This window comes from Pezoporus flaviventris, unplaced genomic scaffold, assembly GCF_033815535.1.
Source record: "Pezoporus flaviventris isolate CSIRO_AGI_PZ_B2104156 unplaced genomic scaffold, CSIRO_AGI_Pfla_v1 ptg000016l, whole genome shotgun sequence".
Classification (NCBI taxonomy): Eukaryota; Metazoa; Chordata; class Aves; order Psittaciformes; family Psittacidae; genus Pezoporus; species Pezoporus flaviventris.
Window position 1 is genome coordinate 1841303 of NW_026892564.1, and position 22380 is coordinate 1863682.

General features: G+C 43.0%; 1 protein-coding gene across 1 annotated transcript in view; it reads right to left on the reverse strand.

The window, feature by feature from the left end:
- Nucleotides 1-289: 289 nt before the first annotated feature.
- Nucleotides 290-22380, reverse strand: part of PLXNC1 (plexin C1) — a 71668-nt gene continuing 49577 nt past the window's right edge. Inside the window, exons 22-31 of the mRNA XM_061454600.1 lie at nucleotides 16097-16274; nucleotides 14982-15085; nucleotides 11160-11214; nucleotides 10070-10101; nucleotides 9876-9983; nucleotides 7892-8055; nucleotides 7286-7433; nucleotides 5341-5481; nucleotides 5177-5251; nucleotides 290-3526 (exon numbers count right to left, since the gene is read on the reverse strand). Coding sequence (XP_061310584.1) covers nucleotides 3422-3526; nucleotides 5177-5251; nucleotides 5341-5481; nucleotides 7286-7433; nucleotides 7892-8055; nucleotides 9876-9983; nucleotides 10070-10101; nucleotides 11160-11214; nucleotides 14982-15085; nucleotides 16097-16274 — 1110 coding nt within the window. The 3' untranslated portion in view covers nucleotides 290-3421. The remainder of the gene's footprint in view (nucleotides 3527-5176; nucleotides 5252-5340; nucleotides 5482-7285; nucleotides 7434-7891; nucleotides 8056-9875; nucleotides 9984-10069; nucleotides 10102-11159; nucleotides 11215-14981; nucleotides 15086-16096; nucleotides 16275-22380) is intronic.

Sequence of the window (22380 nt, forward strand, 5' to 3'; positions counted from 1 at the left end):
GCTTCCCAAAGGCAGAAAGGCTGCTGGCAGCCCCCTGCTCCAGCTCTGTGGGGAGGTCATAGCAGCTCAGTACCTTCCAACTTCAGAGTGGCAGAAGAGGCTTGCCATGCACGGTCTTGATCCATGTGGCTCTTCTCTCCCTTGGAACCTCATGGGGCTGGAACTGCAGTCATACTTCCTCAGGGTTGCCATTCAGTGTCTTAAACTCTGTTCCTTGCGTGACCTCAGCATTGCTACAAGCTGTGCTTGTTTGTTTTTAAACATTTTAAATAACACACGTCAATCAAAATAACCTCCAAATGCATTTTATTCTAGATAAACCCATACAAACACCGACATGTATTTGTCATTTGCACTTTTTTTAACCATTCATTTTAAACAACAGGTTAACTTCTGTACAACAGGAATTACTTTACACATTAGTAAGACTTTAAACTAGATGTCTGCAAAGTAATGCTCTGTAAGCTAGTGTTAGAAAATATGCTGTTTGCCATACCAGTTTGCCTGTAAACATGTGAACATAAGTTAAAGAGAAGTTTGCTTTCATTTCAGAGACTGCTGTTAGAACTGTTAGGTTGCCATAACACAGCTTTACTCAGAGGTCGTTCTTTTTTGTCTGTGTAGCAGTAAGAGCGAGGTGCGGATATGGAAGGTGTGCCAATGTTTTGTGTGCTGACCCAAACCTACCAAAAAGAGCCACAATCACTTCATTATACTTCACATCACTTCGTGAGATCCACTTGATGGGTTACAAAGTCCCAACATGACTTTAAATGGTTTACTAACAGAGTGACGCTGTTGAGGAGGCTTGAATAAAAGGCAATAATCCTATTCCAGGCTGTAGGCTAAAGCTACACGGCCTGTTTCAACACATACTTAATCTCTAGAAATTATTAAAGCTATTGTAGCAAACAAGCAGTAGTACAAATACAGAATAGGACTGATTTTTGTTCCCTCATCATATAAACACATAGAGTGAAGTTCACAGGATCAGACCCACGCAAACATTATATTTTACAGCTTTTTTTTTATCTTTTTTCTTTTTTTTTTTTCCAAGCAGAAATGTTGGGGTTTAGTTTTCTGCCTGTACAGAAAGTTACTGTTGAACAAAACTATCACAGTTCATCCCAATGCACTGCCAGCAAACACCTGAGGTGGAACGGAACTGCTGAAACCTCAGGCTGAATGGAAAGAGTAATTAATGTGCTCATGCCCCTTCTTTAATATTAATGACTGTGCTTTAGTTATTTGCTGCTTTAAAGTGGTAGGTTAAGAATGATAAAAATCAAGCCCTTAAGTACAGGTATTCTAAGCTTAAGTGCTACTCAAGCCACGGGCCATTCCTTTAGGACAGTGGGCAAGATAGGTTAGGGTTAGGAGTGGCGTGTTTTCTTCCAATTAAAATTAAAACTTATCAAAATACACTGTGCCAGGCAGCAAAGAGAACTGCTGAAAGTACTGCAACATCGTAGTGCAGTTTCCTGAACAAAGCCATACATTCCATCAAGTATAAAGTGTAAACGTAACAGCAAGTGTAAGACTTGAATTTAAAACTAAAAAACAAAAACAAAAGCCATCACAGTATGGGTTAGTGGCTGCCCTCTCTGATATGCAAGAGGTACAACTTGTGCAATCACGTCGTAGGGAGGGGGCAGACCAGTAGGCAACGTGGTTTTGTGTTTCCTTGTCTTCCACGTTCACAGCGGTCTTGCTTCTGCCAAAGCGTGGTTAGCATGTGCCGGCGCTGGGCCCAGCCCTGGCCTCTGGAGGCCTTCACACCTGAACCAGCCAGCTTCAGTTCTGCTCTTCTGCAGCCTCTGGGCTCCTCCAAAGCAGCAGCACACAGTAGGAAATGGTTTGAGGGCTCCACTGCCTGGGAGCCCCACATAGGCATCTCCAGCTGGTCACAGCCCAGCACGGGGTTTCTATACTACACCTGGGCCATGTGTACCACAGGAGCCTCACCAAGGTACGGACAGCTCTTCCTGCTCCCGTGGGCCACTGTATTATGCCACTCACCCCCAGTGGTGGAGCCCTCTGGGAACTGTGGAACGGTAGCTCTGGCTCATCACCACCTTACCTCAAATCTAAGGGCAGGTGGTAGCCTTATGTGCCTCCCTGTGACTGGAGCAGAGCTCACAGCAACTAACCATTTCAGCTCTGTAGTGGAGGGCAGAACTGTGCTGGTGTGGCAGCAGAGCCACAGCTGCTATGGCTTTGCACTGTAGCCACTGCACCAGTCTCATCTCAGCAGCATGGGCACACACCTGCTCTCCAGCAGGTGTGGCTTTAGCTACCAATGCAAATTTAATGGATGTCCTCCTTCTAAACCGGCCAGGCCTCAAAACCACCCCAGCAGAGGTCCATCACCCCTCCCCAAACCCAGCTCTCATATTTGTAGCAGTTTCTCATACACAGAGCCCTCCAGGTCTCACATATTATTAAACTAACACTTTTTTTTTGACAAAGCCTGGAAAAAAAAATATGCTGGCTTTAGATCTGTGAGGCCCTTGTACATGGATGGCAAGACTGGCCAGGACAGTCAGCACGGCTGCAGATTTGTGCACCGAAGTGCAGCCCTCGTCAGCTGCCTCATCAGATGGCAGGGGTGGCCTGATGTGGGTGCAGCTGCACAGAGGTTGCACATGTGAAGCTGCTCATGAGTGTGTTACAGCTTGTTTAAGGATGGGACGGTAGAAATGTAAACACAGACTGATGCCAGGCTAGTGCCTTGCTTCAAAAGCTTCTCCCCAGGCTCAGTGGCTCGCTTCACTTTGGATGTGAAAATCCTAACTTAAGGAAGGTAAGTCCAGCTGTGTGGCATTTGCCCTTCAAACCTCAGACCTACTTTTTCTGCTAAACACACTTGTCGTAAGTGTCACTTTGGTGCTGTTTTGTGTGGGGTTTTCCCCCCCCCAGTCAGGAATCAGTGTACGTTTGTCTGTAAGGAAGGAAACTGCAGCTGACCCGTATTCTGAAGCCAGAGCTCATCCTCACATTTTGTCAAGGCTGCTGAAGAGGATGTGGTGAAACATCAGCTTTCTCTCTTACAAAACAAAGAGCTAAGCAGCTTACAAGTCCACATGGGATGTGTTGCACATCCTCTATGAGCTTGTTTTTAAGTAAGCAGAAAGCTCACTTAGGCAGTATTTTGGAACCAAAAGGTATGTATGTGTGTTCAAACACCTAAAAATGCTGGCCCTGCCAACTCTAGATGCACTTTTGCTTTCATGTGCCCATGTCTGAATATGTAACCCTGCCCGTACTTCTCTCCCAAATGCAGGTATTACTTGGAATGATCAGAGTGGAGAAGAGTGTCCAAATGTTTCAAACCCTGTACATAGAGTCAGTCAGAACAGTTTTGGGAGCAGCAGCACTTATTTAAAATCCCCCACAGTGACACTGTGAGTCAGAGCTCTGCTCAAATCCATTTGCATTTTTTCTTTTCGTCGAATAAGGCTTTTACTTGCCGGAGCTGTTTCTGGACATCTTCAAACCCCCGTTCTCGCTCGAGTTTGCTGTCAATCTGTTAACAATTAGCAGAAAAGAGAATAATTTTTTCAGTGCTTATTTTGCTTGCTGGTTTTTAAAGCCTGCTTTGCTGCATTCTAACAACTACTGGCAGAAAAACCCATCTGAATGCCTGACTATATGCAAACATTCTTTTCTGACTTTAACACTTTCTTTTGGTAGTTTTCCTTTCAAGTCATTTTGATTTGCAACACTTCCACAAAAAGAATGACAGAGCCAAGCAAAAAAACCCCAACAAATCCAACACATGTTCATCTCTTCAAGTGCGAGGCGAGGCCAGTGTTCCAGTTTTAGCCTAGAGCAGATCTGCAAATGAAACTTTATTTCTCTTCCTTTGCCCTATAATCTGAGGGCAAACTGCCTCTCTTCCTCTAACTGGCCCACTTGGCACTGGCCCAGGGGATGGGAAGGCGCACTCCTGCTGTCTGGAAACTCCTTACTGGCAACTCTACAAAGTGACTGAGGTCTCAGTGAACTATGAATGAGGTTTAGCTGCTCCCAGTCAAAAGCCAGAGGAGGAAGAGCACAGGGACGGTTTCCTTTTAAGAACGGGGTAAGTTTAGCTAGTACTAGCTTCAAAAAAGAAATAAAGGGGCAACAAGATTAGAAAGTATTCTGAAGTCTCCTCTACCAACAATCTTAATGAGCTCAATAAAGTGTAGTACCACTCTGAGTATCATTCCAAGCATCTTTTAAGAGGTGAAGATGTGATGCTGAACCCAGATAATTTGAGATGTTAGAGATCTGAACTGGTAAGCTAGCTAACAGGTGACTGAGAGCTGAATGATTATAGTAAGTGCTGATGCTGTGCTGCTGGGCATGAAAGAGAGCAAGGTCTGGTTGCTGGGAGACCCAGACAACCTGCTGGAAGCGGTAATGAGGCTTTCAGGCAACACGCCCCAGCTGGCTCTTATCTGCCTCCCTGCGCAGGCACACGCAGCCTCTGTTAAGGATGCTGAGCAAAATGGAGTGGAGAATCCTACCATGCAAAGCAGAGGGCAAGGATTTTCTTACAAAGCTGCTTAGAGGTAGCCTGTGACTAAATGCTTTCAGTTGAGAAAAGATTTGTTAGCAATAGCAGGGACTGGAAGCTGGAGCTTCTTTAAGAGAGACTATTAGAGCACAGCATAAGAGGGCTATGATGGGAAAGGAGCAGACACCTCTTGCTGTAAGGCTGAGCGTGCTTCGCTGGGGTGTTTGTACTGACTGTTAAACTGAGATCCCTGGTGCTACAGTCTTGTCTGATTTCTGAATCTCCAGGGAAATGGAGCGCATGCACAGGAGCTGTGACAGGCGTTAGCAGATACCCTGCAAACACAGTGCAACAGGAAGTCTAGGCTTACATAGGAACTTTCTCAAAACCACGGAGAGAATTTTGCTGCTACCATCTCTGTGAAACGCACTGTGACAGTAAAGGTGCATTTACAAACCTTTGGCCTGTGACCACTCCGAGAGCTGGGGGCTCCAGCCACTGTGGGGGCTGCTCTGGCCCACACAGCTCAGCTCAGTAGGAGAAGCATCCACAGCTGTCTCTGAAGTGGCACTCAGTGGCTCACATGGGCCAGTTTTTTGTCAAGTCCAACTTTCAAGCCTGAGGTAGCAAGTTGACATTAAGGGGTCAAGCAGGAATAGGAGACATGCTTACCTCCTCATGGTATTTCGCTATGTATCTGTAGATTTCATTCAAGGCCACATTCTCATTAAATTCATTTTCATGTTTCTAAAACAGAAAACAGCTCTGCTCAGATAGTTCTCCTTTTTAAAAACCTTACCATAAAAGCAAATGAAGTTGCTGCTTCTCAGCCATACCTTAGATTCCTGAGTCAGAAATTCTTCAACCTCTGAAGTGGTCAGTGGAGGCAGATCCCTGATGGCTTTATAGTATGCTTTTACTTCTTCCTTGTAGTGTGGAATGTCCTTGGCATAGAGAAGCTTATTTGTTGGTGCTTCCTTAAAAGAAAATATTTGAAGCTTTGTCAGTTTTCACAGCACAGATTTCCTAAGCTTCCACCTCCACACAGTTAATTGCATCTAATTGTGTCTGTTCTCTGTGTGACTCATTTCTCTTTGCAGTGGTTATATGCAAGGAATCAAGGCTGAAATAAAGATGAACCACAGATGCAGGACCTCAGGAATAGTGCGCTGTGTTTCATGACAGCTGCCATATAATTATTTCTATTGACATCGGGAGTGATGATCATCTGCCCCTTAGATATATTTTTCATTCTTTCTTCCTCCTCACCTCTCCTCAGACCTGAAAAACTGTGAAAGCTGAACCAAAGGGCTTGAGGCTGACACCCCAATTTACACACAGCATACAGCAGTGCTGGTCAAAGTTCCCTAGGGTAACGTGTCACAGCAGAGGATCGCCTCAAACTCTTTGGTCCCTACTATTCCTTTCACTCAGGGGTTCACAAGCACAGAGAGCTGACTGCCAGGCATGCACAGCCAAAGGGATTGATTTTTTTCCCCAGGGCTTCAGCAGCTCAGGTCAGCACAGACCTACCAGTAGCTTTGGGCTCATCTGAGGAAATAAGTGCTGATGTCTGTGGTAGGAGCTGGAGCCCCGCCTGGAAACCATGTTTTCAGAATGTAAAAGTGGGTGCTGGTAGTTTCCTGTCACTGCTCTAGTTTAAATTCCGGGGAATAGATGACACAGCCACGTGATACCTTGTCACTACTGTTTCCACCATGTCATGAAATGATTTAAATATTTGTTTTCTAAGTGTCTACAAGCTTTTAAGGTAAAAGGCTGAAAATCATGAAAGTAAATACATTTTAGTACTAAAAAGCCACAGGATGTTTACTGCATTGCAAACCTTTATGAGGTTTCAGCATCCCTTTACAGATGGCTAACGGAACTGTTGTATCAACAGTACTTCGCAATGGATATTCAGCACAAACCTAACAGAGCATGCTCATTTGCAGCTTTTGCATTAAGTGATGTGATTAGTTTTAACTCATTACACTTCACTGCTAAAGTAAGATAAATACGCACATTATTTGTTATTTAACACATGAGCAGTTGGTTCAGATCACACACGAAATCAGTCCTTTTTTATATACATCTTTTTAGGCTAAAAAAATCTCTAGACTGTATTTCTTGGTAGCATGAGCCTGAGCAAATGCTTCCTGCTGTGGTCCAAAGAAAAGGAAAATACCCTTGGGAAAAAATGAAGTATTTCTGACCCCCGGAGTTCTGGACAACGTACTGAAGAACTTCTGAATGTAAGATTTCTGGACTTGTTACTCCAGCACATAATTTTGCATATAAAAAGAGAGCAGCTAATACATGTGAAAGGAACTGTTTCAAACTTCAGAGCTCTTTCAAGTATTCTTACAGCTGCCAGGAGCTTACTATGTGTGCTTCCTGCACACTGGTGTGCAGCAGACAAAATTTGGACTAATCAAATAATGTTAATACTTCCTAGACCTTTGCTTAAAAATTCTTTAAAACTTCATTAAGTTTTTCTCATTTCCACCCTCTTCCACATATTCTATAAACACACTGTGGAGAAACTAACTGCAGAGAAGACAAGCAGCAGCTAACTATAAATAAGGCATTCTAGTAGCTCTATGTGTTCACTCCAGTGAATTCTTCAAGGTGTTATGAGAAGGAGCAACAAAGAATGGAAACCCAGCTTAAACCAGACAATTCTGCGCCCAGTGTCAGCAGATCCATCTCCTAAATCATTATGCAGTTGAAAAAGGCATTGATTGAGAAGTTAGCAAAAGAATGGTAGGGCAGCATTACCTTCCCCAGTGTCTGTTCAGCTAGAGAAAAGGCATCCATGAAAGCTTGTGCGATTACAGACAAACAGCCATCTATATGTGAAGTCTTCTTAATATCAAAGACAAACTGGGGATTCTTCAGTATGTTCACCCAGAAGCGAAGAGGAAGACTAGACAGAGAAAGAACAAGCATGTTTAAAATTAACCGCTCAGGTAACACAGCTGCTTTGAAATGGTGTTTTAATTACACTGCATTCATGGAAAGAAGCACGTTTCTGGTCTGCCTATTCATGTTAAAAAAGGGGTCAGGGAACAAAGGGAGCAGGGGGCACACACATCAGTCAGTCAGCTTTCCATCTTTAAATAATGCTCTCAACCTGCAGGTGCTTCTAAGTGTGAAGTCAGTATGCAGACTGAGAAGCCCTGGAAGCTATGGTGGTTTTTATCAGTGTCCTGTCAATATACTAAAATTACTAAAATCAACATACTAAATTTAATGGGATCTACAAAGCCAAACCACACCTTCACCTAGACATGCCAAAAATCTTACTTTTCTGGTGACAGCTGACCTGTTCTACCTTTGCCACTATATTTTCAGAGGGTGCATGCACTCCTGTGCATATCATACCTGTTGGTTTTCCATATGTGGACCACATCAGGGTCAGTAATTTTTTTGCTCTCTGCTTGGGCATCCAGAAAGTCAAAGAAATACTTGATGGCAACTGGTGCTTTATTGTTGGGTAAACTCCAAATGCTCCTGAAGAGCTTTTCAACAACCGAATGAATTGCAACCTGAAAAGTAAGAAAAGGAACAGTGCTATTGTTACAAAAGCAAAGAACTGGATTTCTTGTCTCAGGGCACTGAGCATGCCCCAAGGTAACCACACAGAGGAACTATAATATGCCTGCGGCAAACACCAAGCCCACGGATTACTGGTAAACAGGAGAGTCAATACCAAAAAAGAAATTACAAATACACCATAATGAGCTGCTTTCACATGTCACACGTCCTATCACTTTACCAACATGAGGACTGTGGTGAACTCTGTGATAAATCATAGGTGGAAGGAATCACTCATTACATCAAAGACGTCAACTCTTCAGATGCTGTGGGCACCATTGCTAAAGGCATCTGAACCTTGTGACTTGAAGTGAAAGGGAGGTGAGCGAAAGTTTAACCAGTTTTCTGGGGCACTGGTCTTCATGGTGCCATCTGTGACACATGTTGAACACACGTGATCATCAACACTTCACAGCCAAGGAACTGTGGCGCTTGATCTAATTCAGGAATAACAGCTTTGGGTGGCATACGGAGACACCAGTATTAGAGAGAAGAACTGAAAAAAATGGGCATTTCTGATCCAGAAGTGAAGCTATTTGGCTCACAAATGCAAGGGTTTGGTTGCTGATGGACTCACTGACATCATCACAGAGTATTTATGAGTAGAGACAAACAAAGCAGAACATTGTTCTGTGTTTTTTTTCTTCACATCTGTTCTGAAGCTCAGTTCGGCTCAGTCTTCTCTCAGCAGGAAGGATTCAAGTGTACCCCAGGGCCTCAATGTGCTACTGGCCAGTTCATTTCATGTTACAGACTCTTCAATTGCTTCTGTGTGCATGTATGGATGAGACAGAGAGAGACACAGCTCTATGCAATTTCATTTAGTGCAGTGTGCATCATGGGTGGAATTTCACAGTGAGGATATCACAGCACTGTTGTCTGGAGCATTATTCTCCTTTGGAGAATGAAATGATTAATTCAAAACCTTTTAAAAGGGCTGTTTCTTAAGAGCCTGATCTTTTCTTTTGTACTCCAGTCTTCCATGATAAGATATTACTGGTTTACTCCAGCAGTACCTAAGGGCTTATGTTAGTTTCCACAGCTAATGAGAAATGACCAGTCTGAAATAATGATTGATAGATTTTTAAATGCAAGGCGGCCATAATCACCATCCCTTCTGGCCTCTTGTATCACACAGCTCTCGGTGTTGTGCACTGATTAATATTTTAACATACTGTTGCAAAGAGTTTTACAACCCTTTTGAGTTAAGTCAGAAACTGGAGGCAGTGAGCAGGGTTTATTCCTAAAAAATGTGCATTGTGTAAATTAGGTAATCGTATTATAAATCCTAAGGACCTTGCTTTTAAAATTAATCTAGTCACTTTGGATGCTTAATTTGAGACCCTAGAAGATTTAATTTCATGGGCAGTATTTTGTGAAACTCAGGTCTTGGAAGTTGTCTCTAAGCTGGGGAAATTCTAGTAGAAAGTCAGGAGATTGTTGACTCTAAACTGTCTCTCCAGAAGGGATTGTTCACACCCCATGAGACCCATTGGCAAAATTCACTCTCTATAAGCTCAATAATTATCTTTTTTCTTCAACCCGAGGAGAAAGGTTGTGCTTACTGAGCAGGTAGTGCGAGTAGTGGATAGTTTTACAGCTCTAGCATTAGAAAATGTGTCTGTCTTTGCAAATGGTCACAATCCGTATTTAGCACAATGTTGTATGCAGAGGAAGTTGCATTATTTCTGCTTTAATTTCTATTTCTGTTGGGGCAAACTAGCCAAGCCCAACACCAGCCCTTCTTCAAAACAAGGCCATTAAAGTTTACCTTGGTTGACAGAAGCTTTGTCAGGTACATTTCTTTCACTTTGAATTTTTGCTTTCCCTTGTGACCTGCTCCTTTCACATCTTTGTTTGCTTCGGAGTCTGGTAAAATCTGTCGTGAAGAGATTAAGGAGATTACACAGATATAAATACAGCTCAGTTAAATCCCCCACTTAACAGTGTAATGATGGAACTCACCAAATGACAGTGCTCATCCGAGTAGTCCACATCTAAACAACAGAAAGCAGAGAGTAAACAGGCATTAATAAAACACACAGCTACATGCTTCTGAATGCTGCTGGGCTCTGGGCTGCTCATGCCAGGATGCCGAGCAAGCAAGCTCAGCATCATGCTTTCCTGCCTGCAGTGTGGGGAAGCCTCAGAGAAACACACAGGTCCTTGCCCACTTCCCCAGTGCCAGCCTGTAGCTCTGACCACTAAGCTAGGGCATCATCATCTGCTGCTGGAATAAGCTGGGAGCAAATTGCAGCTCCTCTGAAAGGAGGACAACAGACAGCACACGAGATGACTGCATTTCTTTAGTCTAAGAGTACTCTGTGCAGGCAGGCTGAGGTCAGGCCTGAAAGCAATGGCTGAGAACAGACAGCCCTGTCCTTGCTGAGGGAGAGAGCAATGCCATCCCAGTGACTTGCACCTCAGGGACACATCTCTCCTAACTTTACATGTCCACTTTGATGGTGTGTCTGTTTTCCCCCAAGGGCTCAGAAAGTACACCTCCTCCAAGTCACAACTGGGGTGGGAGCAACCAGCATCACAGGGGTAGGTGAGATGAACTGACCCCTTGTAAGCACCCTGTAACTCCTGACCTGCTGTTGAGACAGCAGAGTAAAAGCTTTCAGAAACACAGTCAGGAGAATAAGCTCCCAAACTGTATTTTTCTGCTATGTCTGTCTCTGGACAGCACACCGCTATATCCATGATGCACACCACCAGGCACTGGAGCAGGGCATGTTCCCTGTGTTGGTCTTGTCAGTGCCACCTGTGCTTCCCTGCCCTGCTTTGCTGCCTATGAGTCTATATCTCCAAGTATTTCAAGATTCATTTGCTGACAACTGTAAGTCTTTCTGTCCTTTCCTCTTCCCACTACCCCTGTGCCTGCCACACACCCAGAGCCAGGGTAACATGGCTTTTCATTTGGTTCAGCTGTATCAAAGTACCAGTTTTTTCTGACCTCCTATGACAAAGATACAACCTGCCGCAGCTCAGCTCTCTGCATTCCCAGCCCATTCTCCGCACAAGATTAAACAAGTTGCAGTTCCTTTGTTACCTGATCGGGTAGTCACCTTCTTTTTAAAGACTTTAATGGTTGCTCCATTTGAAATCTGAAAGCATAAAACCAAACACATCACACTGAAACGGAAGAATTCACAAAGCCCTCGGTTTCATTTCCTCTGTCCCTCAGTCTGTGGCACTGCAGAGCATGCCAGCCTGCTTTGCTCTCACCATGGTGTGTGCAGCTCTCAGCAGGCAGCCAGGGCTGCAGTTTGTCAGCCTTACCTGGCAAGGCATGCAGGCAGCTCTTCCAACAAACCGGCCTCTAACACCTTTCTCTTTCTTTGGTTTTTCTGATTCAGCCCCCACTTGGACATTTTCATTTTCACATACTGCTTCGTGCTGCTTCTACAGATTGCCCTGATTGAATTCTCTGGCTCCAGAGCAATAGGCTCTTACAGGAAGGTGAGGAAGGGAGGGGGACACAAGGATGGTTTCTCTTCTGTCCCCCTTTCTTTCAGCTCAGTCCATTCCCTCCATGCCCTATGGAGGGACCATGTTGAGGGTCCAGCCTGGTGCTCCCAACTATTTTCAAACTGAGCAAAATACTTACGCCCTGTGCACTGTAAGGTCAAGATCCGAATAAAGCTACTTGGTGATTTCTAGGAAAAATCTAACCTCCTCCTTCCCTGAATGTACACTGCTGCCAGGATAGTAACTATTATCTTTAACAGAAACTGACAAGTCATGCTTTTATTATCAGAGTCATGCAAAACCAGCTCCTACTGAGAACTACACCACTGCTCTGCTGTCAAATACTGTGTTTTGCCAAGTGCTGTGTACTTCCCTCTATAATTACAAAAACAACTGGCCAGTCCTAGGAAGGGATCTCTGCCAAGATAATTTAAGTGTTTTTTAAACCTCCTTGGCAGCCAGCCTGGTGGAAGAAACCAGTTTTAACATTAAGATACTCTATCAAGAGCTGTGTCTCGCGCCAAAGAAATCTGCACTTACACTTGCTCCTGGAAAGTAAATGCAATCTATTTTATAAGTATGACTTTTTGCAGGGTTTCCGTTTATCACAGTGTTCCAAGAGCTCTTTCAGATAACACAGAGTGCTTTAAAACACACTACAAGTGAGAATATGCTCTAAGTCTGGCTTGTGAGGTAACACAAACCCAGAGAGTCTTCCTACATGGCCCTGAAGATAGGTAAACAGGAGCACAGCTACCCAGCAGCTCACCCTACCCCACAGCAACGTGGGCAATATGCGCGCTCCACTCCCTCTCCAAGAAGCAGGAGAGCAGCTCGATGCTGAAATGTGTTGGCTCCTGTCCTGAGGGAGACAGGCAGAGCTCAGTGGGAGAACTGTGCTTCCCTCCAGGAACCAGAGGCGCTGGTGCAGCGCAGCCATGATCCCAGTCCCCACTTCAGGTTTTATTTCTGGGATACATTATGCTCTTAGCATTGAGCGGAATACGCTTTCCCATCTTTATCACTGCTGCAGCAGCCACCGCTTGCAACAGCCATACAGTGTGATCCAATTAAATAAAAAAATAGCCCTTCTTTTCATATCCTGCTGCCTTTACACTTTCACGGTGGGCTGCTCCCATAGGCACCTCAAAGCATCTTTACTTTGTCAGGTGTGTTACTGAGGGGGAAAAACAGGGAGGGGGGAGATCTGTTTGGATCCACCCAACATGGAGTACTGCTACTTTGCAAAACAGAAGATGTAGTAGTGTGGCTCTACCCCTCTTCCTTGTTCTTCAGGCTTGCTGTCCTCCCTGTAATTCATGTCTTGTCAGTGAGCTCCCTGGATCATTCAGATTTGCTATCTGGGGCTGTGCCTACTCCTGGAACATGCAATGCAGGTACAGATTGAGAAATTGACCTCTGACTTGGAAAGCAGATCTGAAAGTGGCTCTCTAGCTCTCTTCTCATGTGGGAAATAGGACATCACGATAATCAGCAACTTTCTTGTCAAGGCTTGTGGTTATTCTCAGGCAAATAGTGCAGACCTCATGAATAATCACATCAGTAACCCTACCAGGAGCAAAAAGCTAGAACAAAAGGAGTATGTAAGTCAGAGACACATGAAAGTCCAATAAGAGTACAGTGGATTTGGTTCCCTCAGAAACACTACACAAACATTCAAGCATCCACTACCTGAACATTTTAAAATCGGTATAGAAATTAAGTCTGCTTTTTCCGGAGTGACCGGTGATTCTGGGACCTTTACAGCACAACCCTCATGCTCCAGTGCCTTAAAAAGATTTGAGGGTACTTCCCAGTTTCAAAAACCTGGTTCCTTTCTAACATTTAAGTCTGGCAAATAAAAGGAAAAAAATCAGGCTTGCCACAAAACTCAAGCACTGTTGAAATGTAAGTTGGAATTTCCTCAGGCAACATTACTGCCCTCATACTGTGCATGCAATGTTCCTTTGTCGTGATAACTGGACATCTTTACACTCCTTTTTGTATTAATATGCATACATACAAGAAAATAAACTATATATGGTAATGGCTGATACTTGACACTAAGCCACTGCCTAAAATGTCACCAAGCTTCTGCCTAACATGTACATGATTTTGTCGGTGTCAGAAGAAGTGAACTAAAATATCTAAGAGACAGATACCCAGTACAATTTCCACGAGGCAGCTGCTAAGCTATACTTAGTGTAGTTACAGCTTTGCAAGAACAGCTGAGCCTCCAACCTAACTTGCATCTGCCTGCAGAAACCTCAAACAAAAACAAGGGCTGGGAAAAGATACCCAGGGATGTCACTGACCAACTGGAGCAGACTCATTTGCCATGAGGAATGTCAACCTTTCACCATGGCATGGCATGAGCTCAGGAAGTGCAAAAAGTTGCCTGGTAAAATCAGGGAGCACTTGTAACAGCTGCCTGTAGTAAAAAGGGTGGGTACTACCACATTAGACAGAAGTTCAAACACCTAATCATATTCAGATCTACTTTGACCTTTGCTGCAATGTCTTAATTTGTACAGAATCTTTACAAACAGAGTGGAGGAAGCCCCATGTTAATCTATAGACAAGATTCAAGAGAGGCACAGGACAAGCTGTATTTAAGACACTGGAGGGTGACTCAGGACACCTGAGTTCACTGCTGCCTCACCAGAAGGTAAGGAAAGCAAAAAATGCCTCCAGAAATCTGTCTGTCAAGCAACTCCAAATGTGCTTGCTCCAGCTCTGAGCAGCCCTGTGCTCTGCTCAAGCTACAAACAGTCCTCCTAGGAGCCCCTGTTTCTCTCTGTGTATAGCACTGTATTTGCTCACACAGAGAGCAATGTGTTCAAGGCTGGCTCAGGTTTCTCAGCACCATACTGCATTGCGTGGCACACACATATACTCATCAGAAAAACTTCTAACTAAATAAAAATTGACTATGTGTTGAGCCAGACTTTCAGATTCAACAAAGAGGCACGAAGAACGTTTACTAAACGCACTCAACATGATAACCTAATTTCTAAAATCTATATGTAAGCATCAAAATGTGAGCTCCCGTATCATTTGAGACCAATCATCTGCTGAACATGTTACCTCAGCCCATCACCCTCTATTTTGACTAGTGTCAGTGGAAATGCCTTAGACGGGCAACTGAAATGCTCAACAGCAGTAACAGTTTATCTGATATGCTTGAACCAAACAACCCTGCAGCAAGCAAACCTCTGAAAACTAACAGAGAACATATGACTCATTGGCAAGAAAGTTGTGTGTCACACAGCTCTTTCCTTCTGTGGACGATGCTCAGCTGTCTCTTCAACAGTTTGATCAATCAAGATACTTCTGTGCAGACAGCATTTTGGAGCTGGGGAGAAACTGCTTCTTGATTCATTGGTATGGCTTCCATGCTTACCTCGTAATGACCGATGGTATTTAGCTTTCTTATCCCATCCTCCATCACTTCAGAGGAACCATCAATATCTAACAGTTCTCTTTGCTGCTCCTCAGACACCAGTTCTGCAGTATGACAGCAACAGAAAACAATTACATTCTAATGGCATTCTCACTGCACAGATGTTTGTAAAGAAAAACAACACCTAATTATTTTTGGACCAGTGGCTCCCAACTGAGCTGTTTCTCTCTGTCCTTGTGCTAGGTCACACAAGATTGGTTTTGCACTCCCACACTACAGATTTGTTTTCTGGGATAACAGCCTGGGTGGCTTCCACCAGGCTACTGGTGCCTCACTTTGTCTTGGTCAAGGCAGAGGTTTTGGAGGTGCTTTCACCTGATCTAGTTATTCTGTTGCACAAGTGTGCCTTGGTGTTATGGCCACATTGGGACCAGAAGAAAGGTTTCACAAGCCACTGTACAAGACTGTTAGATTTCCTGTTGGAGCATGTGGAAGCGGCATGGTGGCAACTTCAGGCTTTTATCTGACCTTGGGCTCTTGAAAACCCAACAAGAAATGATGGCTCAACTGATTTGCTGGAATGGCCTAATTTACTTCTGTAGATACTGTATGTATCTTTGTGAGTCACTTGTGAGCTATTATATAAACCTAATCTGGCTGTAAATAAACTATATTTGCAGGTTCTCCTGATCAAGGGAAACATAGGCCTGTTGGAAGGAACGGTGGTAGGAGGGATAGCCGGTAGGGACTAAAGTACTTGGTAACCATGACATGCCATCTAATTGACAGAATTTACCAATCACCTGTATTGAGGTGGATGGACCACCTTACTTAACCCAGAAAAGGAACATATACATTACATGTGTTCAATAAATAACGTGTTTGTCAACTGCATGCTCAAATCCTTGCAGAAGCGAAACAGATGCAGTTCCAATGTTCTAAGCAGGAGTATAAATGATCTTGTATTTCCCTATAACTTCCTTACAAAAGCTATGTTCTGCCTAAATGCTAAAAAAAAAAAGAAATGAAAGCCAACAGTAGCAATTCCTAACAGGAAAACTCCACAGACAGACGAGCGAACACCATGAAAATACAACACAGTGACACTCTCTTACCAAGACCAATTTCATCCAGCTGAAGACCATAGAGAAAGCCATTCTTATTAAGGAAAGCCTGAAGGCTCTTCTCCTTGGCTTGGCCAATGGTGTCGCAGTCCAGAACATTAACTTGGATTGTCTGACAGGCATCTCCACTCTCATTTTCTGGGATTTTTTCAAAGATAATGTTCACTGTCTGGAAAAAAACACATCTGACTTACAGGGAACATGGGAAACCTACAAACTCCTGACAGCAAACCTGAGAGATTTTCAGCATATTTATTATTTAAGCTAATTCAAATGAAGATTATGAAGGAATTACACAGTGAAGCATTTAGAATTCCTCGTGTCCAAAGGATCAAAGATACACAGCGATGTACTTCCAAAACTTTATTTGGTATTCTGCTTTTGTGCAAATGTATTTCAGTGAATTATCAACAAAATAAAAAAGACAGGAGACCAGGAAAAATTACAATGCATGTTCTAAAAAGAGCATGTCTTTTATTTAAAATGAGGGCCTTAAAAGCAAAACTCTAAGCAACTACAGATCTGATAGGGTTGCTAAGTAAGTTGTCATGGTAAGCATGATTGATTTTGAGTGGAGAGGAAGCAGTGCTGAAATGCGTATTTACACCAGCAGTTTATGCTGAGTGCCTTGTATCATACAAAAAAAATACACCTCCCTTGGAGACATCAGTGTCTGCATACAGCCGTGTCTCTAGAGGCAGCAGGGACAGGGCTACTGCAGAAACAGAAGGAAAGGGAAAGCAAGCTGCAGCAGACAGAACCCAAAGCGTGCATCAAAAAGTGTGATTTATTCTGTTAAGTTATCGCTGCAGATCAAACACCCACACCCCTGCCCTTTAGCTCACAGCTGCTCTTAGCTGGGACACAACTCATCTGCTAGGCTGCCCACAAGGTGAGTATGGGCTAGAGGAAGGTGCCAATGAGTCTGTGTGACCATATCCAGGGAATGTTTTCAGTCAGGTTGTACTTCTGGTCAGACCAGGCAGATCAACTGCTAAAAGGCAGGGGAAAACACAGAACTGCTAGTGCAGGGCATTGATAACCATCATTTGCAGTGCCACAGCCTGCTCCTTGCAGGAAATCACAGTTCAGCTACACAGATACTGCTGGAGGTGTCTTGGGGCAGAATTAAAACAAGTGTTTTAGGTGCCTTCACCTGACTGCAAGAAGCACAGGAAAATCTACATACTCAAACCATTGTGGCTGTTGGACACTTCTGGTATAATCTGTATCTTTTGAGTGAAATGAGAGGACTGCAGGTGTGACTCAGTGAAGGAGTGATTGTTAAAAGAGGAAGCAATTTAAACATGTTTTTTTTCCCTGCTGTCATGTGAAAGAAAGAATTTCTGTGCAGGTTGCTGCAGGGAAAACTTTTCTCTCTTCTTAGAAAAATGGGTAGTTATCAATAGTTGTAAAATGCTATTTTCTGCTTTACTACCCAGCAAAAGACGAAACTACAACACACTGGTGGTGAAAAACAGTAGTCCAATGAGACATGAACTAACTTCACTGTTTCTACAGAAGCAAAATGAGGATTAAAACCAGGGTTGCAAAATGCGGAAGATCAGGATTTAATAAAGACTGTAGGATGCAATTGAAGTAACAGAGAATAACTTAATCAGGGCACCAAGACGTTTAATTGTGGAGAAAATGAGTCCATGGAAAGGACAGATGGAACAGAAGAAGAAGGTATGTGGGAATGGTGCCTGCACAAGGAGAAGCAGACTGGATGCCATGCCTCAGGTCAGCATTTCATGCGGAAAATTAGTAAAAAATATATTGGAACAGGAATGAGGGAGTCATGCTTGGTTAGGCCCACAGACCAACTGAACAGACAGCAGTCCTGCCCTTGACTTTGACTGCCCTGAGGTCATGGTCTTCTAGGACAAAAATGTGGACAGGGACCAACTGTATTTTGTCTTTGAAAAACCTCATTTTAATCGAAGTCCTTGTCTCTTCTCGTCTCCAAACTGATCTTTCTGGAGTAGCTGCTCACACTTTAACTGACCTTGAACTGTCTTTACATCCTCGGAATCACTCCTTCCTTTAGTTGATCCTTTCCTTCTAACATTATTCCTGCACTGCAATATTCATGTAACTGCTTAATTTCCTCTTCCTTTCAGACTGTCAAGAGAAACTGTCTCTTTTTTTCTGCTGCATCTCCTTTTCAGCACATGCTCTCACAGAGATCACACATAAATGTGCTGCCTCTTCAGTTATTAGCATGTGACAGTCCTCCCGTCCTCACTCAACTCACTGCAGGATGACAGGACTGTAAAAAGAGAGCAGCAGTCCTTTATGTAGGTGGAATACTAGTAATTTATGAACTCCTTAATCAAAAGTATCCACAATGTGAGGATAATAACAACACTTTACCACTCAAAGAAGTGGTCAGATGGGAAGAAATATTTAAACACACAGAAGTCCCTAAACCAAGAGAGACAGTTTTGCTGAAACGATTTCCTGCAGAAATTAATCTTAACTGATGTAGCAATTGATGAGAAGCTAGGAGAGCCAATTATTACTAAGTCTTCCCTCTGCAGCTGAAGTTTTCATAAATCAGATTCAACCTGTCTGACAGCACAATCCTGACTTTGGAAACCGTTAATCAGAACCTGACAGTCACAATCACTGCACTTAGACACAAAGTGCAGCACTGAAAAAAGAATCAGAAATTACTGTAGAATTATGAAAGACCTTTTATGATCAGCTCTGAAGGTCAGAAAACATTTAAGAGGAATGACAGGAGGACACATGGAAGTCATGAGGAAACATCATCAGGCCTTTTTTTTGACTCTCACTTTCCAAAGGAAATGAAAATACAAGTCAACTTAGGGGAAGATTCAGGAGGAAATTACTGGACGTGTGGTTCAACCCAGTAATATCTCGAGTCGAGACTATGCATTCGAATTAGTGATTAGCAACACAAAGTCACAGTGCCCTTCAGCAAAGGCTTAAGACAGGTTGCAAGAACTGTTAAAGGCTACTCAAGGAGCACCAGCAAGCACCTGCAACTACCTCTATAGGAACAGGCTTGGAATCTAGGTAGAAGACAGGAGCAAATTTGAAAAAGCATGTTTTCCACTCTTGCAGTGGCAGAAATAATGATACTTGAAGCCAATGTTTACAGATGGTTTTTCATATTTGTAGTTTTCTTGAAAATTAATTTCAAACAATGATTTATTTAGTAAAGCTATTCATAACCATAGAAGATAATAAATGAGATGTGGTTTAATAAAGAAATGTGATACTGACAAATTTTTTTCCAAGAAAAATCATCTGGGATTTTCAAGGGCTCTTACTCATTAGCCTGTTCTCTATTTAGCTGTGCATGTGAACAAAGCAGTTTTCCATATAGCAGACAGACTCAAAAAACAAGAAAAACTTTTGACTGGTAAAAGAGAATTTGAGGTGAAGGAGACAGCACCATGACATAAAGCACAATGAAACTGCCTTAAACCTACTCCCCTATCTCCTAGACTATGAAATACAATGAACAGAAAAAATCAGATTGATTTTCTGTTCCTTCTGTAGCAGCCAGAACAGAACACTTACCCATGAAGAGGTTACAGAACAGCTAACAAATTGGCATGAGAAAAAAGTTACGAGTTAAATGTAGGCTGGATAGGGACTATGCAAAGCAGGGGTTGTACTCTCAATGCTATCACACGATACTCAATCTGTATCTAATTCAGATGACTCTCCCAGAACCAACATCTGCATTGCTGGCTTCCTAGAGAGGGCTGTTGTCTCATTCTCTGCTGACAAAAATCCCCATATGTCACATGCTTCTAGTAGCTTCTCTATCTCTCACAAAGCGTGCCTAATAATACCACAACCATGGCATCTTACTAGGAAATTGGGTTCCCTGTCTCTGCTTTACTCCCCTACAGCCCTCCCACTTCTTTTAACAACCTTCTTTTAACTCATAAAGCAGCTGCATACTTTAAACAACCTTCCACCACGTGGCTTTGCTTCACTTTCAATAAAAGGTTATTGGTGAACAGGTGAATTAGATAATTTCTTCCCATCTAAAATGCAAACTCATTTTAGCAAAGAATTCAACAGCCCCAATCCCTTTTTTAAAATAAGCAGTGACTATTCAAACAAATGCCAAAGCTCCAAGTCTACCAAATGAAGAAGTCTCCCTTGGTTTTCCACAGGAGAGATGCCACTAAGAACTTCTCCCATGCCAGGCTGGCATTGTACAGCGTTTCTATTTAAAATGAAACACTTTAGTGAAAAGCTAACACTCAGCTGTGCACTGCACTTCTTCATCAGTCATGGGGTGAATTATCCACAGAGGGGGGCAGCTGCTTGTCTGCCTGTAAGAAAGCAGGCTTGCTTCCTCGGCCCGTGAAAAGGCTCCATGACACATCCAAGTCTCTTTCAAGGCAGTTTTATTTCTCAGTACTCAAATATAAGCACAGCATGAAACCAAACAGCTCCTCAGCTCATACTGGACCAGTGCTTTTAGAAGCATCTTTCCTTCAATTCCTCTGCCTGAGTATTTAGTTGAGCAGCTCATCTCTCTTCAATATCTGACCCTTTCCAGCAGAGAAGGATAACAACAGCAGGGTTTGCTGGTCCTGAGGTCTGTGGCCTTTTATAAAAAAAGGCATGGGGCTCAGCCAAGGGACAGCTCTGATACAATTCAAAACCAACATGTTTCTCAGTTCTCTTTTTTCCTTCCTACAGATGGCCTGAAATTTAGAAAATCTCTCCTGTCCTTCCTTCTTTCTCTATGTCCAGTGCTTCTTCCTTCTTCTGCCCCAAGATTTTATCTGCATAGTGTTTAGGAGAAGACCTGTGTGACCTCCCCCTAATTTTTAGGAGCCTGTTTGTATCCTACTTGTACTGGTTTGAAACTGAAATCCAAATCCTGAAAGGACAATTTGCATGCAGAATGCCTACACCCTTGTTTGTGCCCTGCCACTGATTTCAGTGTCGAACTCCTAGCAAATGCAGCCCTGTGTCTTCAAGTGCCAACATAGCTTAAAAATCTGGACATCAAATGTCTACAGATGTGCTTCAGTATCTTTTTATCCCCCTTACTTTGGCTGTTTGGCTGTTTTTATACTTTGCTCTGGACAAGTAGGTTTTAATGTACTGCTTTGTGGGTCTGTGGAAAGGGGGAAAATAAAATATCAGCAAAATACTACAATACTCAGAATGTAACTGCAGTGAGAAAATGTGCAAATGCATTTTAAAACTCTGCTCAGGATTTATTCCATTTAGAAAATCCTTCAGGTGGAAATCTTCTTCCAAAGAAAGGAGAAAATACTTGGTTCCCTCTCTGTATACTCACAGGTCCTTCATGTCATTGCACTGCATGTGAAATGGTTAGTGAGAGAAGAAAAGCTGACTCCTTCCACTTTAGCATCCTGTTAAAAGCTATTCTTGAAGAGAAAATGTTCATAGCTGGCCTGCTTCCTCAGCCCAGAAAGCCTTGCTGTTCCACTTAAATCTCTATCACAGTACAGTTTTAGTTTCCAGCGTAAATCTTATACAAAACACCAAACAAAACTGTTTCTCTTTCCAGACAGAACTAGAGTCCTTGGGCTCCATCTCTGTAATTTTACTGCAGGATCCTCCCTCCTTTTCTGATGGTTTTAAAGGGAACATTCAGTCACTTCTCAACTGAGTTGAACAAACTGCTGAACCTTAGTGGGGAAAGCTAATTTATTAACCCTGTAACAGTATCATAATCTCCTATTTAAAAAGCTGGGATACAAAGGCAGTGAACAACATCTGAGAAAGGCTATCTGATCTCTCACTTCCTCATCCATCTGCAAACAGCCTTCCCCACTTACAGAGTCCTTCAGACCACTTCCTCTGTCTCCCCTTCATTGCAGGCTGCCCACAAGACCCTACCAGTGACTGCATGCATAGAAATAACACTAGAAAAACGTATTTAAGGCAGTGTTCAGCAGTTTCAGAGTCAGACATCTCCCTACAATTCCCTCAACTTGAATTTGTGCTATAAATAAGAAATAGTCAATCAATTCCACACGACCAGATGTTCCTGCATAGTCTACTAGTAACAGCCATATTGAGCTTACTTGCAAATTGTTGCTTTGCATAACTACTGGTTTTGTATCCTATGGATATATATAGCATATACTTAAATTTACCCTGGATTCCAAATTCATGCCAGAATGCAGTGCACAAGCAAGGAAACCAAAAACACGGTATTACGCATTTAATTTTTAGTCACAGACTTCCTTTCCAAATGCGCACTGTGGTAACTTAGCTTGAAGCACCTTCACGTGAAA